This window comes from Mustela putorius, unplaced genomic scaffold, assembly GCF_011764305.1.
Source record: "Mustela putorius furo isolate JIRA1106 unplaced genomic scaffold, ASM1176430v1.1 tig00003834_pilon_pilon_pilon, whole genome shotgun sequence".
Taxonomy (NCBI): Eukaryota; Metazoa; Chordata; class Mammalia; order Carnivora; family Mustelidae; genus Mustela; species Mustela putorius.
This window is the reverse complement of record NW_025421987.1, coordinates 86,315,692-86,334,161: the sequence shown is the minus strand read 5'-3', so window position 1 is coordinate 86,334,161 and position 18,470 is coordinate 86,315,692. Positions and strand designations below refer to the sequence as shown.

The window sequence follows — 18,470 nt, the reverse complement described above, 5'->3', positions numbered from 1 at the left end:
TGCACCCCATTTATCGATAAGGATACCAGTGTGAACTATTGGTTCTTAGAACCAATAGAAGTTCTAAGTGGAAGAGCCTTGCTTCGAACTGAGATCTCTCTGGCTCCCAGGTTCATGCTCTTAACCACTATGGTACACTGCCTCCAAGCTAATAAAACGTAGGCAGCCAGGGGGTGAGAAGAGGAGGAGGAACAGGTTTCAGTGATGGAGGCCTTACTGGGTCATGATGGTTACTAATAAAGGTAGGGTTTTCTAAGATATATTGGTCTTTTAAAATATTTTATTTTATTTTTTCTTAAGTAGGCTCCACACCCAACGTGGGGCTTGAACTCACGACCCCAAGCTTGAGAGTCACATGCTCTACCGACAGAGCCAGCCAGGCACCCATCCAAAATATATTGTGAAGAAAGCTAGTTCCATGGGATATTAATAGATACTATTTTTAAAGCCATTATGGCCAAATAGATGAGGGAACGGCTGGATGAAACAAGGAACTGTAAGATTTTTTAAAGCCTAGGATTTGTAGATGTCCATTAGGACATCTCCAAGAGGAGAGAGAGAATACAATATGTTTCCAAACTTGTTTTATAATGGGATCCTTCCTTCTTGTAACATCCAGCAGGACTAGGCTAGGATAGTTCTAGTTTTGACTACATATCCCAAGTATATGGTTATTTATTTATAAATCAGATACATTTGAATCAGTCCTCTGGTTCCATAGTTGCCAAAGCATAGTCTCTAATCCATCACTTAAGCAGTGTGGTGAGAGAGCATTTAAAGTCAAAGAAACCTCTGTTTATGCTTCTGTCATCTCTTCCTTTTACAAAACGGACACATGATGTAGGCTTTCTAATGTGTACGACATGACGGGCTGTCACTACAGCTTACCTTTTGCAGGGGCCTTGTGTTTCGAGGTAGCACTGGGGGGGTGACATGGTGAGGGATGCCAAGGGATGATGCAGACTTGCAGCCTTTGAATTCCCTTTCTCCCATTTTCTCGGAACCTTGGGCATCTTCCGAGAGGGGATTGTGTGCTGGTGACTTGAAAAGGTCGGGGCTCCTCCCCACTGGCTCGGCAGAGGGTATGTCCAAGGACCCACACTGTTCTGGCCTGCATTGGAGGCAGGGGTCGTAAGGGTCAGCCTGACAACAGCCCCAGGGCCCAGCTGGGCCTGCATCAGGCTCAGAGCTTCTCCAGCAGTCCGCCGCCATGGCCGTGGAGATGAGGTCGGGGCTGGAACCGGGCATCTGTCTCTGAGCATGGTTGCTGAGTGGGCTCCGCAGGGCCGCTGCTGGGCCAAAATACCTCAGGTTGTTGGCGCAGGTGGCAATGTCCTGTCCATGCATACTGAGTCTGGGATGGTGACTCTGGGACATGGCAGGGGGGCCTTGCTGGTACTGCTGCTGCAGAGGATGGTGGTGATGGGGAGAAGGGTACTGGGACTGAGCGTGGTGTAGGTCCGTGGGATGGGGTGAACTGTCCTGGGCTGGCTGGTTTTTCAAGATCCCTGCGAAATCACTGTGGCTGCCTCTGCTGTTCCCTCGGCGGTGGCGCGGCTTGCTCCGATAGCGGCTCTTGCTGCTCGAGGTGGAGGTTTTGGGACTTCCGGACAAAGGGGATGCGGCGGGAGCCGCCTCCGTACTGGGGATACCTTCAGATCTCAACAGATCTGGCCTGGGAGGAAAGACAAGATTTCGTTGTCAACATCTGGAAACACATTCAAGTTTGGGGAAATGCAATGCAGACCTGAAAGTACACACACCCTTTGAAACAGCAGTCACACGTTCAGGGATTTATCCAACGGAGGTAACAGATGTGCACGCAGATGTATGTTTGAAGACGCTGTGTTATATTCTACAGTTTAAAATAGCAGATAATTAGAAACAACCTCGATGTCCACCTATAGAGGATTTCCTTCATTCCCTCTGGATTTTATTCTGTGCCTCCCTAGCTGAGGTACCTGATCCCCTTTAAGTTCTAATTCTACCCTAGAGGTTTCTTGATCTCTTCCGCATAACCTCGGCTATCAGCCTGGTGCCACATGCCAAGGCAGAGGCAAGGGTTTGCCCACCATCAGAAATCTGTCTGATGATGGATCTAGATAGCTCCCGCAGCAGATCACAAATCACAGAGGTCTGGCACAAGAGAAGGAAACCTCAGGTTAATGAGGTGGGAGGCTAAGTTCAGGGACTTTGGTCTAGACATGGTCTCCCAGAGGTCTAGGACTATGTCAGCCATCTATGAATGGGAAGGAAGCTGGGAGCCTTGCTCACTCTCAGTATTCAAACATGTTTTAGGAAGGGGGTATGGGGGTGGGGATTGAGGAAGGGGAAATAGTACAGAGTACAGAGTATAGTACAGAGCCTAGGAGGTTGGACAGAGCCAGCAAGAGAAGGGCTTGCGGGGAGCGGCCTGGTGTGGTGCTGGCTCCTCTCCTAGTCTGTTGTCGAGTGCTCACTGCGCTGGTCATGCAGCTTGTGTGCAAGAGCAAGCCAGGGCTTGAAGGTACACGCACTGATTTCATGGTGCACAGGTAAACAATAAACGGTTTCTGAACTGATGGACTGACGGGCGGAGACTTGAGGATACCAGAGAGCACCATTACTTCCTCCTTCTTAGGGACTAGACACAAATCATCAGATTACAGTGCTGAAGGACCCAAATTTTATTTTAACAACAGAATCCTTTTCTTGAGAAACTCAGTATATAAAATAGACATAGTAACAGAACAGACTAGTGGTTGCCAGAGGTGGGGGATGGGTAAAATGGAGGAAGAAGGTCAAAAGGTACAAACTTCCAGTTATAAACCACATAAGTCCTGGGATGTAATGTACAGCATGGAGGCTATAGGTAATGATACAACTGACCCTTGGATAATGTGCACAGTCAAAAATCCAGGTATAACTTTTGACTCCAAAAAAGCTTAAAAATAGCCTACCATTGACCAGCTGCCTTACTGATAACATAAACAGTTGGTTAATACATATTTTGTATGTGATTTGTATTACAGACTATATTCTTAAAGTAAGCTAGAGAAAGGAAAATGTTAAGAAAATCATAAGAGAAGAAAATACACTTACAGTACTACACTGCAAAAGATTCACATACAAGTGGACCTATGCAGTTCAAACCCACATGGTTTGAGTTAGCTGTACCGTATTGTGTATCGGAAAGTCTTTAAGAGATCTTGAAAGTTCTTATCACAAGAAAAAATATATAACTATTTGTGGTGATGAATGGATATTAACTAGACTTAGCGTGGCAATTATTTCATAATATATATGTATATTGAATTGTTATGTTGTACACTCGAAACTAATATAATGTTATATGTCAATTACATTGCAAACTACCCTATTCCACCCCAGATACAGTGGGACATTTGTGGGAGGGGAGCAAAGCCCCTCCCCGCTGGGCTCCCCCTCCTCTTCCTCTCTACTTCCGCAGGAATCCCTGACATCTGTGCAAGCCCTAGGGTGTCCCAGACCTTGCTTGAAAACCACAGATACAGTCCCACCTCTACCTTATGTGATGAGGAAACTGAAACCCAAAGTGGCTCATGGTCTCACAGTGCATCACTGGCAGAATCCAGACAAGAAGTCTTTCCTAATCCCCTGGCTGGCTAGCTGGAGATTCAGATAACAAGTTTAAACAGGCCTACAAATCACCTTACTTAAATGGTTGAGTCCGCACTTCTAGCACACTCTCTCATGACACCGAACTAAGGACCACATTTGAACAGCTAGGGCTCGTAGAAAATGAGTCGGCATCAGGGTGTAGGAGACGGCTTTTTTTTTCCTTTTCAAGAGAACAGTTAGAGGCTCCTCTTAGCATAGAAGTTCCAGGTAACGTTGGTATATGATAGGATGGGCACAGTATTGTGCTGCTTCCTGTCTCAGGTTCATGGTTCTGTGGTCAGCTGGCCACCTTTTGCCACAAAAAGTACATGGACTGAGGAGGTCCTGGGGCTTTTACTGAGGCAAGGGAGCCCTCCGAGGTCCAGTTAGGGGCACCTACCTATCCAGTGACTGGCTATCGGAGGATCTGGAAGAGAGCTGAGGTGAAAGTGTCTAAGTCAGACGAAGGCTGCTTTTATTGAACCTGGCTGTGCAAAAATCACAGAATAACAGTAACACAGCACTTCACAGTTGACAAAGCACTTTACAATATATAAAACACTTGTTTCCGACTATTGATTTTTCCAACATTCATTTTACAGGTAAGGGTACTGAGGGATCCGAGAGGTTAGCTGGCTTGTGTCCATCCCAAAGGGAGTCCATGGCAGAACTCCCAACTTGAACCCAAGTCTTCCGACATTAAGGCAGAGTTCTTCGCCCCATCCCAAGCCTCTCCTTATTATGAGGCATTTAGACCACTGTATTGGATTATACTCAGTTGTAACAGGCGTGCTGGATCCATAACTGAACTCTGATTATCTTCTTTTTAGTCCCCAACTGAACCCACATTGATACCTAGGCCAAAGGATGGTGGATGGTTTTTCCTCTCTGATCTCCTAGGTCACTGGACTTCTGACTTAATCATTGGACTGTCCGAACAATGTGAAACTGACATCCTCCAGGGGCCAACCAACCAAGAGCAGAACTCTTTGCAGCTCAAAGACCCATTCCAGGTTGTCTTCCTGGATGCTTAGTCCACTAAGCATCTGCTAGTGGTGGCAAACTTCCAAACACATTCCTCATAGCCAACACTAAAAGTAAACATGCGCTCACATTTTGAAGAATGAAACAGTACTGTTTTCTTCTCCAAAGCTCTTAGTTTTAAGTGTAGCAGAATGCAGGGAGGAGCCAGCAGGTGAACTCTGTCTCCAATTAAGACATTAAAAGAAAGAGGTGTTGGGATCCTCAGAGGGTTTTGCCAGGTGCCACCTGCAATTTCTCAGAACTTGACGAGAAGGTGATCACGGGTAGTAAGTAAAAGCAAAACTGGAATTAATCCATGTAATTACTCTTCAGTAGTTTTAGCGTTGTATTAGTCATGCTAGGGTAGAATGGCCTTATTCAGAATGACTGCCATTCTGAAAGACTTAAAATACATTTTTGGTTTGCGTTTTGTCATTATCTTTATTCTTACTGCATTCTGCAGTAGACCATTTGGTTTACACCCCAGGTTTTAGGGACATTTCTTTCCTTTGCATTAACTTGGCTAGAAGAGAGTCCACTCTCCATTATTTGGGAGCAGTGGGCATCTGGTAGAGCCTGATAATAAAAACTGACTGGGAGAGCATTCTAAGACTAAACTAGTATAAGGAAAATGCATTGTAATTAGAGGAAAGGGCAATCTTTTATTTTTTTAACTATTCAAAAACTCATTTTCTTAGTACTTGTGATTTGTAAGGTGATTTCATATTTCTCTTATTTAAACTTCACCGAAAGCCCATGCAGGAATAGAATGAGGGGCCCTACATGGTGAGGTACAGGTCATTATCAAAGCCCCTGCTTTTGTTTCTGGTAATGGATTTACAGGCACTTATTACATTATTAAAAAGAACTAACTAAATGAATATGTAAAAGTGGGACACACATGAACCAATGTTACCTACAACAAGAATTATGATTAACCCAATTCTGTGCAGGAGGGGTCAAAAAAAGAAAAAGAAAAAGAAATCTCACGTGCGATCATTATACCATTTTGCCCACGGCTGAAAGAGGACAAATGATATGGTCCACATCATACGGCTTATACCAACGGGCAGAGCTGGGACTGGAATCCACGTCGGCCTTGTCTTGCTAAGACAAGAAATATCTATGTCTCAGAGAGTAAAAACCAGATTCCTGGAGTTCATGACCCATCCTCTCACTTTCCTACTCTGTTTTTTCTGGAGCCAAGTGTGCCCACGGGGAGCTACAGAGCAGACACACTGTCATGGGATCCATGTATTTTGGGGGGGATATATTCCCCTTTCTCTGAATGTCAGGTTGGCACAGGTGTCTCACCGTTTGGTCTGCATCCCTGATTTATGAGGCGTGCCCTTCCTCTTCATGAGCTTCTCCATGGCGTTGGGGTGGATTATTGGACGGACGGGGTGTCGTTTGTACGTTCCAGGATACTTCTTTTCCACTGCTTGCTCACGCCTGCAGACGAAAGGAAAAGCCACAGCTCAGTCACTGAAGACAGGAAAGATGGGCAGGATGTTTCCACAGGCTAACTCCTCTCACAGATTCTGGGCACCCTTAGTAGAAATACACTATCTGAATAACAACACTATTATTCAGGTTAAAAAGGGAAAAAAAAAAGATGCTCAATCAACTAATCTGTTCAGTTCAACTAATCTGCTCAATTCAACTAACCTCAACTAAACTTCATTGTGCTCTTCCACTCTCTGGTGCGCTCGGGGCTGACCTTCCCTCCCCCAATGTACCTCACGAGAGACACAAGGCGATGGTAGAAGACCTACTTAATTTCAGTTTTGGTTTTGGTCAGGTCCACTGACCGGGGTCTCCTGTCATTGTCAAGAATCCCTTAAACCACTTTCATCAGCCACCTTACTTCTCCAGCGGGCAGAAGGCTCCCCCTCATCCATACAAAGCTTTCCTTGAGATGAGGACCCCTTCTTGGAGCCATTCAGTGGGGTGAAGTTGCAAATGCACATTCCTCTGTAACAAGCTCTGCAGCAACTCCCCTCAATTGAAACTTCATGGGGGGAAGGGACCTGGGCGTAGCACATCCCTTAAGGAATGCTGGGTGAATGACTCAAGCATCTGCCATTTTAGTTTTGAGGAGCAGCAATATGGCAGAATGGTGCGTTGGGGCTGACTGATAGACCCGACTCGGGAAGGACAGACAGAAGTCTGGATACATACTTAATGAGCTCTTTCTCCCGCATTTCTAGCTGCAGCATGATAGCACTCAGTTCCATGTATAAATTATTAGCCCGCTCGAGTTTTCTCTCATAGTGTTCCCGAATATCCAGAGCATGCCTATCAAAGAAAAGAGAGGATCAGCAAAGCTGACTACCAGGGGTGGGGGATGGGGTCGGGGCGGGGGGCTAGGTGCGGATGACAAAGAACAGCTCTAATGAAATAAGAACCAGATGGTTTATCTCAAAAGCGTTTGTCTGGGGGCGCCTGGGTGGCTCAGTGGGTTAAGCCTCTGCCTTCGGCTCAGGTCATGATCTCAGGGTCCTGGGATCGAGCCCCACATCGGGCTCTCTGCTCAGTGGGTAGCCTGCTTCCCCCGCTCTCTCTGCCTGCCTCTCTGCCTGCTTGTGATCTCTCAGTCTGTCAAATAAATACAAAAATTAAAAAATCTTTAAAAAAAAAAAGCATTTGTCTGAGGGTCGTCTAAATTCAAGGGTCCCGTGTCTGAGGTAACGACTCAGACAAGATGGAGTGGGAGATGGAAAATTCAAGCTTGCGCTTGGTTTATCCTTAGGGGCCATATCCAGCCATGCTGAATAGCTGGGGCGGGGGGCACGGATAAAAATCGGACCATGATTTGTGTATAATGTGTAGCTTTTGTGTGCCACTGACAATACCTTAATAAGAATACAGCATAATATAGTCATGTTCATGGCAATATGCCAATAAGGCTGACTCCTCACCCTGTACTTATTAGGGCACAGATCCTGCTCTAATATGGTGGTTATATATGGCTACATTTTGTCGCCCTTTATCAGTCATAAGCATCCTGAGACCAGGAACTTCCTCTTATAAAGCACTGCCCTCCATGTCACCGAGGACAGGCACCGAATGAAGAAAGAGCCCGGCTCCAGGAGCACCGGCTGCAGAGCTATAATAAAGAAGGAGAACAAGGCTGCAGGGAGGGGACGGGGCAGCAGGGTAACGGCGGGGCCAACTCTGGGGCAACTCTTAAAGAGAATTCACAGTAAGTAGCAGAGGTGAGAGGTGTGTAGAAGGTGAAACAGTGATTCACAAAGCAAGCTCCTGCCAGTATCTGCAGATGTGGGGATGGGATGGGGTGGAGAAGGAGGGAGCAGCCCACCTGAGCTCCTCCCTGCGCCGCCGAATCAGCTCTTCATCTAATCGGTGTATACAAGTTCCCTCGCTTTTGATCTTCTCAAAGTGTTTTTTCACCTCTTCTCTCCATTCAGCCTGAGTGAGGACAAATGAGACTTTGTTAGGACTCTAGGAGTTTCGGTCCCTGGTAGAGCCAGAGGATCATGGTCAGGATGGTATTCCCCCGCTTGCTTTTACTGAAGAGCCTCACAGAACAAATGTTCAATCAATACGAGTTGATAGCAAACTAGCTCATGCTTCGGCACCCCCCACCCCCATACCATGACCTCATTTTCTGTATTTAGTCCAACACGGGATGCCGTCTTTTCCCCATTTCCTTGCCATACTGGCCACCGGAAATATCACAGCTGGCATACTGGCCATCACCTCTGGAACAAGAGAGCTCAGTTTCAAGTGAAGATGGTGGCTGAGATGGCCCGGCCGAAAAGAGGAGCTCAGTTAGCCATCTGCTGTAAGTACGTGCCAGTGAGAACATGATCGTGTTTACAACTGGCACCAAATTTCTCTTAGGTAACTTTGTTATGAAAATATCTTGGGGCACCTGGGTGGCTCATTCCGTTAAGCATCTGCCTTTGGCTCAGGTCATGATCCTGCGGTCCTGGGATTGAGCCCTAATTGGGCTCCCCGCTTCTCCCTCTGCCTGCCTCTCTCAATCTGTGTCTCATGAATAAATAAAATCTTAAAAAAAAAAAAAAGGAAAATATCTAGAAAAAAGTATCTGGAGCACATGACCCCATGACCCAAGGGGCAGAGCGGGACTTGGGAATAAAAATATAGGGAATTCTATAGGAATTGGGGGGCGAGGGAAAGAACAGGAAAAGAGAAGAGGAAGAGAAAAAGGATGGCTAAATAATGTAGTGGTTTGACAAAATTTTAGAATGGGGATGAATATCTAATATGTGACTTCAATTATTCAAAATGTAAGTCTCTTCCAATTTCTGAAACCTTTAGTAAAGTCTCTGACATTCACCTTGATTTTGGATGAGTGGTTTTTTGTTTTTTTGTTTTTTTAGACATCAAGGATGGTGCTGAACTTCATGTCCAGGTCAATGACAAGATAAAGGAACAACCAGAAGATGAAGGGGGAAGAACCCAAAAATTTTAGGAAGGCAAAGCGAGAGTGACCATGAAATTATAGTCTCCCAGGAATAGATTCCCAGGAATCCCAGGACACTGGGATTTCCATAAGGCACGGAATTCCAGGCCAATGTCATCTAAATTTTAGGCAGTAGAAAAATGTCTGCTGGAATATAGTCTACAGGTAGTTTCTAGAAAACAGCTAAGGGAGATGTTACCTCAAATTACTTATAAACTACAATTCCAAGAAACTAATGAAATTGATTTCCAGTGAAGGTTAGATGTATAACTAAATGCCTCTATATATTCTTCCTCTGGAGCTATTCTATTACCTCCAGATTCATGTTTAAAATTATTTCTCTAGATCATGGAAGAAGTTATGTGTAAGTAATTTTGAAATTATAGAAGGTTTCTCCCCAAATTTGCTGTTTCTCATTTACTTTTTTTTTCTTTGAAGAGTTTATTTATTTATTTGACAGGGAGGGAGAGAGAGAATGCATGCACGCACAAGCAGGGGGAGTGGCAGGCAAAGGCAGAGGGAGAAGCAGACTCCCCACTGAGCAGGGAGCCCGACACTCAATCCCAGGACTCTGGGACCATGACCTGAGCCAAAGGCAGATGCCTAACCGACTGAGCCACCCAGGCACCCCTCTCATTTACTTTTATAAAGGAAATCATGGGGTGCCTGGGTGGCTCAGTGAGTTAAAGCCTCTGCCTTCAGCTCAGGTCATGATCTCAGGGTCCTGGGATCGGGCCCCACATCGGGCTCTCTGCTTAGCAGGGAGCCTGCTTCCTCTTCTCTCTCTGCCTGCCTCTCTGCCTACCTGTCATCTCTCTCTGTCAAAATAAATAAATAAAATTTAAAAATACAAAGGAAATCATATTGTAGTTATTTAGATAGTGATCATCCTGATTATCTGCTTATAATATGCTAGATCTTCATATATATATAATATATATATATCTTTTTATTTCCTAGATAAGGCCTGGGAAAGGCCATCCCATCTAAAAGGTTTTCGTCTTTTCCAGGCTTCCACTTATTATATGTATGTGTATGTATGTATGTGTGTGTATATATATATATATCTCCTGACTGATATATATATCCTGACTGACCATCGGAGAAAGATTTCTGTCAGTTAGTTGACTTTTGGAACCAAACCTGCCAAACAAAGTCATCATCAAGTAAAGGTCATCAGAAAGTAAAGGTCATCAGAAAGTGAAGGTCACCAGAAACTCAGATCCAGAATGCAGTGCCCACTGTTTGGTAACAGTCTGACAGTCTTAAGCAATAAATGAAAGTTTGGCTGAGCCTCCAGTAATGCCGTTCTTGTCATCATCGGATCAAAGTCTGAAGGATGAATACGTGAGCTTTGAGAAGCCTAAGATTGACAATTAGGAGTTATTAGATCAAAAATGGTAAGAGAGAGGGCCAGGTTTGGGCCTTGAGGTCCTCTTTCATGCAAAAACGGATCAGAAGATACCAGTACAGGTACCTAATGAAGGGATCAGGAAAAGGAACATCCCCCTCTGGTGGTCAGGAATCAGATGAACAGATTTTTTTCTTTTCCTTTTTTTTCTTTCTTTTTTTTTTTTAAATTCTTGAAAACCTTGAGGAAATAAACCTCCTGATGGGAATGGAAATTTAAAGAGAACCTTTCGAAGGTTGAAACCTATTAAAAAAGTAGATTTCCAAAAAGAAGTCCTCCCCTCCCGCCTCCAATCATGAAGAGGGAACAGGATGTGTGGGAAAACCCCAGGTCCTGATTATAATCTCTTTTTCCCCAAAGCTATGGTGTTACTGGTAGATGCTAAGTTTGGAGTTCCATCCCATATGCTTAGAATCTTTACATAATAGGAGTTTCAATTTGCACTTAATCTTCAGTTCAGACATGTCTGGGCACAGCTGGAGAAATGGGAGGTGGGTAGGCCAGAAGCTAATTTGCACAGAGACTGAGGTGCCTCTGAGAGAAAATGTGGCATGAGAGAAGGAAGAATCCTTCATGACCCTGACCTATGACAAAGCCACCATCATAGGAATGGAGGAGCACTTCCCAGTGTTTCATTAAAATATCTATAAAACACTGGGCTCTAACCAGCAGGGCTCTGTTACCTCTAACCAAGTCTAACAGCCTCTGAATTTCTGGGTGCTCGTGGTGGTCCTCAAAGGGAACCAGAATGATGCAAAGGCAGAGTGTGGGGGGAGAGCTTAGAGGCAGAGCCCATGGCCCACCCAGCTGTGGGGATCTGGGACCCCAGCAAAATGTTTTCTAACAACTGATATCCAGTGCTGGGGCTGGCTCAGTCAGCAGAGCATGCAACTGTCGATCTCAGGGTTGTGAGTTCAAGCCCCACTCTGGGCGCAGAGCTCACCAAAAACAAAACAAAAACTGATAGCAAATGCAATTGAATACCAAGACCAGTAGTTGCCTCCTTGGAGAAAGAAGCTACTGTCTGGGAAAGCAGCAGCAGCTTCGGTAGAATCAAATGCTGTAGTGAAGTCGGCTGCTACGTTCATCTGTGCTACCGAAGCTGCTGCTGGGAAACGGGGGAAGCAAATACTCTTGGGAAGCAGTCAGCTGGGCTCCTGGCATGCTCCTGACGGACAGTTCTGTGGAAAGGGCAGCGACCCGAGGTGACCAACCACTGATGGGTAACTGAGGCAGCCTGGCTCTGTTCACGGGCCAGGGGAGGGGAGGCCTCAGGCACGACGAGACTGCAGAAGGAGTAAAACCAGGTGCTAAACTGTCAGCTCCTTCCCCATCCCAGTGGCATCAAGAGTCAGAACCCCGGGGAGAGGAGTCCCCGGGCAGCCACCTGTCAGTCTCAGGAGTGCACCAGAATGTACCAACCCAAAGAAGGCTTCATTTCTGCAGCTTCACGGGCAGCGAATGACATCTTACACTCGAGTAGTTCTTTAGTTTCTAATACAGTTGCATTTTATTTTCTCTTTGGGTCCTAGCCAAAACCCCGTAAGGACGAGAAGAGATGATCATCTCCAGGGTTTAGATGAGTACACTGAGGTTTAGAGAATTTTAGTGACTGACCCAAGATCCTACGACAAGGGTTAGACTCAAGTCTGTTGCTTTTCTCAGTACTTCCGTAGCTAGTTCCTAAATATTTTATCAGTAGCCAGAGAGAGTCTGAATTTCAGACCCAGAGACAGACCAGCTTGTAAGTACCTGAAATAATTCTAGGAACTAGCACACCTAGCAGACTTGGGGCTATTTAAGGAGAGGTAAAATTTTATGTTGGGAGAAACGTGTGGAAGAATTAATATTTAAAAGATGTCCGGTGTCATGTTTTCTCCTTTCTTTCCTTCTTCTTCCTCTCCCCTTCATAGTCTTGCTCCAAAAGAAGCTTTCCTGAGTTCAGTCTCACTGCTGCACATATTGGTAAAAGTCAGTTTGTGCAGGTGAGGGTACTGGGTCTGGGTGCTTCTTGGCACGACACGGTGCTTTGCACACGGTGGGCACTCCGAAGAGGTGGCCCTGGCTTCAGGAGGGACATCCTGGGAGCATTCACGTAGAATTGTTTCCATTTTGAAGTTTTCCAAGTACATACAGTTTGACTGTCATTTTGAAGTTTTCCAAGTACATACAGTTTGACTGTCTCGATGGCTTGTGACTTCAGTACTCTCACCAAAAACTGCTTTTCCAAACCGTGGTACGTATACTTTTATGGTAAAGGAAGCAAAGCTGTAATTGCAACCATAGTCTAAAGTTTGAGAGATTCCCTAGAAAGTACTCATTGTTATTCTCTTTCATTTCATGGAAGGGCCCAAGTCTTTTTCTGAACACTCACACAGAGACTGGACAGATTGCTTTCCTCGTGCCCCATACATATAGGTATCTGAACAGACAGCACTAGTGTTAGTAATTCTAAGGGAGTTTAATCTGGGTGTTTGAAGCCGCAGGTGTGGAATGGTGTGTAAGACAGTAAGGCTGAGAGATACATTAAGTTACATTTGATCTGGTGCTAACAGGTGACACACAGAGTCAGGGGAAAGGTTCCCTCTGGGCCTAATTCTATCCTGGGCTCTCTCTGGTACTTAACTTCCCTCCTCTGTACTTCAGATTTTCTCTTCAAGGGAAGCAATCCTTTCATGAAGGTTGGCAGTAATTCCCCCCCCCTTTTTTTTCTGTTTTAAGTTTATTTGTTTGTTTGTTTGTTTAATTTAAGAAATCTCTACACCCAACATGGGTCTTGAACTCACAATCCCAAGATCAAGAGTTGCACGCTCTTCCAACTGAGCCAGCCAGGTGCCTGATTTTATTTCAAATACATTCATTTTTTCTTTTCAACAATATCACCACTTGGAGGATCACATTCAGACACATGTTCCTTTCAAATAAGATAATGATGTATCTTTTTTAAAAAATAGATTTTATTTATTTATTTCACAGACAGAGATCACAAGCAGGCAGAGAGGCAGGCAGAGAGAGAGGAGGAAGCAGGCTCCCTGTTGAGCAGAAAGCCTGATGCGGGACTCGATCCCAGGACCCTGGGATCATGACCTGAGCTGAAGGCAGAGGCTTTAACCCACTGAGCCACCAAGGTGCCCCGAGATAATGATGTATCTCAAGTGTTCAAAAAACTCCCAGATTCCCCATGTGTGACATACCACAGCTATTGCTTCACAACGACTGGAGCAGAGCCCTAGAATCGTTAAGAGACTCAGAATGCTTCTAAGCCCCTCTTTCTCATCGAGCGCTCCCTGGCGATGCACTCAGTGCACGGGAGGAGAGCTTTCAGACTTACCTGAGACTTGAAGTAGGTTTCCTGGGGGGTGGCAAGAACGTCTGCAGAGGCAATGTCTAAATGCATGAGCGTCTGCCGGAAAGAAGGCCGGTTGCGAGGTTTACTCTGCCTACAAATTAAAAAAGACAGCTTGTGCATTGCAGAGGGTATGTCCGGGAACACAGAGATTTTATTCTACTTTCTGGAAAACATGTTTGGCTCCACGCATGGCTTTATCTCAGGCCGCATGCACATACTGAAGAGCAAAAGGAAAATGTAACCAGGAGGTACCTGTAATGATAAATGGAAATCTCCAGGATCAGTGGCCTGTTTGATAAGAACAGTCCCTGAGGACTTGTCAAGTCATTGTGGCCATCATTTACTATAAGGCCTACTTCTTTCAGGATATACCAAGCTCTTTATTTATCAATGACTCCAAGTCTGCCAGGCTTTAACCAGGTGATTCAGTCTAAATCCATACTGGAGACTTCCCTGAGGTTTCAGAGAAATTTTAAATGTGGTTTTGAGGAAGAAGGTCAAAGAGAATCTTGGGAGAAAGAGATTTCTTACCATGTCTGTTTCATAAGGATTTTGAATCCATCAGGGCAAGTGGAAGGAACTGGAAGGTGCAAGCTATTGCTTCCAACACCCCAAATAATGGCTGAAGAGTCAACATCTTTGTAAGGAATCTCTCCTGTCAGCAGCTCCCAAAGCACCACTCCAAAAGACCTACAGTAGTACCAGGAACAGGCACCAAAGATAATGCAGAAAGACTGGTTTGTATGTTAGTTCTTTATTCATGTTTAATCAAGTGTACCCCCAGTTCCAAAATCCTAAGACTTCCATAGGAAGAACAGAAACAGCCAGGAAAACTCTGGAAAAGAAACTCAGTGAGTGGTAACCAACACTGCTTGATATTAAGACATATCCTAAGGCTTCGGTAATTAACTCTGGTGTGTGAGTGGACAGCCAGACAAATGGAAGGGAACAGAAAACCATAAATGGGCCAGATACATACAGGACTTGAGTATATGATGGAAGTGGCATCCCAAACCAGCGTGGGAGCACTGACGAGTCAGTACATGCTGTTGAAGCAACTGGGAGGAAAATTAAATCCATGGCTCATCTCACACCAAGATACATTCCAAATGAATCAAAAATTCAAATGTGAAAAGAAAAAATGAAACCATAAGCTCCTGAAAGAACACATGGGAAATTTTTTTCTTTTTACTAATCTTAGAGAGGTGAAAGCTTTCTAGTTATGAAATCCAGAAGCCACAAACGGAGCGATTGATCAGTTAAATTGCATTAAAAAAAAAGAAATATCCAGCAGGGAGGAGGAATTCCACCACAAACAAAATAACAAAATGTGAAAAGTACCCATAATTCATACACACAAAAGACTAATTTCCTTAATATACAAAATACTCTGATAAATTGATAGGGATCAAGATCAGAGAGCTTAGTAAAGGATCAGAATATTTCACAATAAGAAATTACAAATGGCTTATGATAATATAAAAAAGTACAAAAAAAAAGTACAACCTAACTTAAAATTATTAGAAGGGGAACACACATTAAAACTGTACCTATGACACCATGTGTTACCTAGATGATTGGCAAAAATCCAGAAAGTGAGCACATTTTGTGGTGAGACTGAGAAAACACATTTCTGTTGGGAACATAATTGGTATAATCCCAAAGGAGGACACGTTGGTGATAATTACCCAAATTACAAACGATTCCACATTTCTCCTTTATCTTACTCTGGTGTTATATGTAATTTTAACATATGCTATTATTTTGGTCTTAAGCCTAAAAGTTATATTAATAACCAGTTTTAAGGATGGAAGAAAAGTGACCACAGGGAAATATGCTATTAGTTGTAAAGATTCATAATCTCAAAGGAAAAGATGATAAGGATTTTAAATAGGCCAAAAAGTAAAAAAGCATAGCTCATTGGGAATGTTTACTAAAAGGGCGGACAGCCCTATTATATACTTCAAATAGCTCTAAAGCATATAACCATATCCCAGCAAGGTACTCACTGATATGTTGAGGATCTGAGGCACCAAAACTAGGTAAACTTTGTTCACTGTATTTAAGAAGGTAAGAATTATGACTATATTTCCCAAAGATTTCTATGCTAAATGCTTATTTGAAGTGAACTTCCCATTTTCCGGAAAGTTCAGCATATTCTGTGAAGCCCTCCCAAGTGGATGATTTACTGAATAGACATTCACCCTAATTCCCCTCTCAATCCTTCTCACCACGTTCAGCATGACACTGTGTAGGGACTCAGACAACAGGAGCCTGAAATCAACCATGAGTAACACTAAAGAGTATTTTGGGAAAGCAGACGTGCTGGAGGAGGAGGGGACTTGGGGAGGTGGGAGGGTGCAGTGGGGAAGGCTTTCTCATCGGGACAGATGGCACTGCTCACCATATATCGACTTTCTCAGAGACGGGTTCGTTGCGTATGACCTCTGGTGCCATCCACGCCACTGTACCGGCGAAGGACATCTTGGTGCTTTTGTCACTGAGTTCCTTAGATGTGCCAAAATCTGAAATCTTTACCGCATCTGTGTGAGTCACCAAAACACTTTAAAAAGAAATAAAGAGAACATCCAAATCATTAGTACTAATACAAATCATGACTATAACTGGCAACTTCGTGTGCTGCCTCTTGCCTTGTAGAATTTAGCCTGTGGGTTCCAGTATCACAGGGGCGGTAGGTCTAGGCTAGACAGAGCATCATTCACACAGATGAGGTCGCATGGCACAGCAGGCTTTCTCTGTCTGGTCTCATCCTGCCTCCACCACTTGCTAACTCTGTGACCACTGCCAAGTTCACCTGATTCTCCTAAGCCAGTTTTCTTGTCATAAGATGGAGAAAACTCAGGTCCCGGTAACTTACCCACGATTCAAGCGTGCAGAAAACTGCACACCATGTATAAATATCTTCCCATCTATTATCAAGTAAGCTCATTTTATTCATCTGAGCTCATTATAGAGTATTGTCCTAGACTCTGCTTGGTGAGTGAGGCAATGTACTATGTTACCTTTCTGAAATCCTCCAAGAATTTTCAATAAGGAATCATGGGCCTATAAAAATGGCCTTGTGGAATTTTCATTTGAATTAAAGGAGATAAGAGACATAAAACACCCAGGCTCAAAAACTACTGGTTTCTACCCTTGTCAGTCTCAGACAAACCACTAAGAAAAACCCTTCTTTTAAAACATGATTTATTTATTTATTTATTTTTTAAAATTTTATTTATTTATCAGAGAGGGGGGAGAGAGCGAGCACAGGCAGACAGAATGGCAGGCAGAGGCAGAGGGAGAAGCAGGCTCCCTGCTGAGCAAGGAGCCCGATGTGGGACTCGATCCCAGGACGCTGGGATCATGACCTGAGCCGAAGGCAGCTGCTTAACCAACTGAGCCACTCAGACGTCCCTTAAAACATGATTTAAATGATGGCCAACTAAAATCACACATGGGACCATGACACTCGGGATTTTTACATTAAAAGGCTAATAAGTATGCTGGGATTCCACCAATGTTGATAAGGAGAAACTGGAATAAATTTAGGCTTACATAGATTTCACACAAGTCATGTTTGTCTTTTCATGGTATATATCTGAATTGTGGCCTGGGGAAAATTGTTTTTCTAGCCTTAAAGATGAATACAATCTGGTACCAGTCGAATCCAGAATATTAATATACTGACAAACTGGACTGAATTCACTTGATATAACCTGTTTGGAACTTTAGAATGTTAATGAGTTAGGGTTTCAGAGGCTTAATGATAGAGACCTATTCTTCATAAGAAGGGGGCTTGATATTCAGGGTATCAGAATTGAGGTGGCTAGAAAACAGAAAACTTCTCAATTTCTCTCCTCCCTTCTCTGAACCGGGGACTTCACAGTTGTCCCTCTCCCTGCCAGTGTCACACGGCTCTCTTGTTACCCAACGGCTCTGCTTACAACTGTTCTAGAATACCTTCCTCCATGTCCGACCCCCGGTTTTGCCCCTGATATGTAGAATGTACATACTTTGAGGGAATGGGCATGGGGAGAGATTAGAGGGCACATGAGGTTAGATCTTGTATAAAGTCTTCTCTGAGACAAAGCTGGGGTCACCCAGCCCAAGATTTAATGTGGGTAATGACATTTGTCTTTAAAGCAAACCAGACTGATCTTCGTCTTCTCAAAGTCAGCTTGGAACCCAAAGAGGCCAAGACTACCAGAAGTTCAAGGAAGTGCTGATAACAGAGGGAAAGTCTCCCTGAGTAACTTATTACCCTAATCTTTAAATGACAGGAGCTAGAGAAAGTAGCGTGTGATTTTATACATTCTAAAACTTCCTGACTTCTTCCTCTACAGTTAATTCGGAAGGGGAACAAGGTGGTTAGGAAGGAGACCATTCAAAGAGGTCTGTGGCTAGTGTTTCGTGTCTTTTGTGTGTACGTAGTGGATGACGAAAGCAACAGGTTGTGTCAGAATGTGAGCAGATGGAATGAAAACTATAATAAAGTTTATTTGCAAGTAAAGCAAGGAGGGGGCGACTCAGGGAGCTAACGACTATGGTAAGCACGGCAGAGAACGAGGGTGAGAAACAAGAGCTGCTTGAAAGTTTATAATCAAGACTGATTT

At 44.2% G+C, this 18,470-nt stretch overlaps 1 protein-coding gene across 6 annotated transcripts in view; it reads right to left on the bottom strand.

Moving 5' to 3' along the window:
* The window catches only part of MAP3K13 (mitogen-activated protein kinase kinase kinase 13), a 165,236-nt gene that overhangs the window by 10,728 nt on the left and 136,038 nt on the right, over positions 1-18,470 (bottom strand). For all 6 annotated transcript variants that reach the window (XM_004745177.3, XM_045088712.1, XM_004745184.3 and 3 more), the window contains 7 exons: positions 16,259-16,417; positions 14,386-14,544; positions 13,837-13,945; positions 7,964-8,073; positions 6,823-6,939; positions 5,956-6,093; positions 889-1,675 (listed from right to left, as the gene is read on the bottom strand). In XM_004745177.3, the coding sequence (XP_004745234.1) occupies positions 889-1,675; positions 5,956-6,093; positions 6,823-6,939; positions 7,964-8,073; positions 13,837-13,945; positions 14,386-14,544; positions 16,259-16,417 (1,579 nt within the window). The remainder of the gene's footprint in view (positions 1-888; positions 1,676-5,955; positions 6,094-6,822; positions 6,940-7,963; positions 8,074-13,836; positions 13,946-14,385; positions 14,545-16,258; positions 16,418-18,470) is intronic.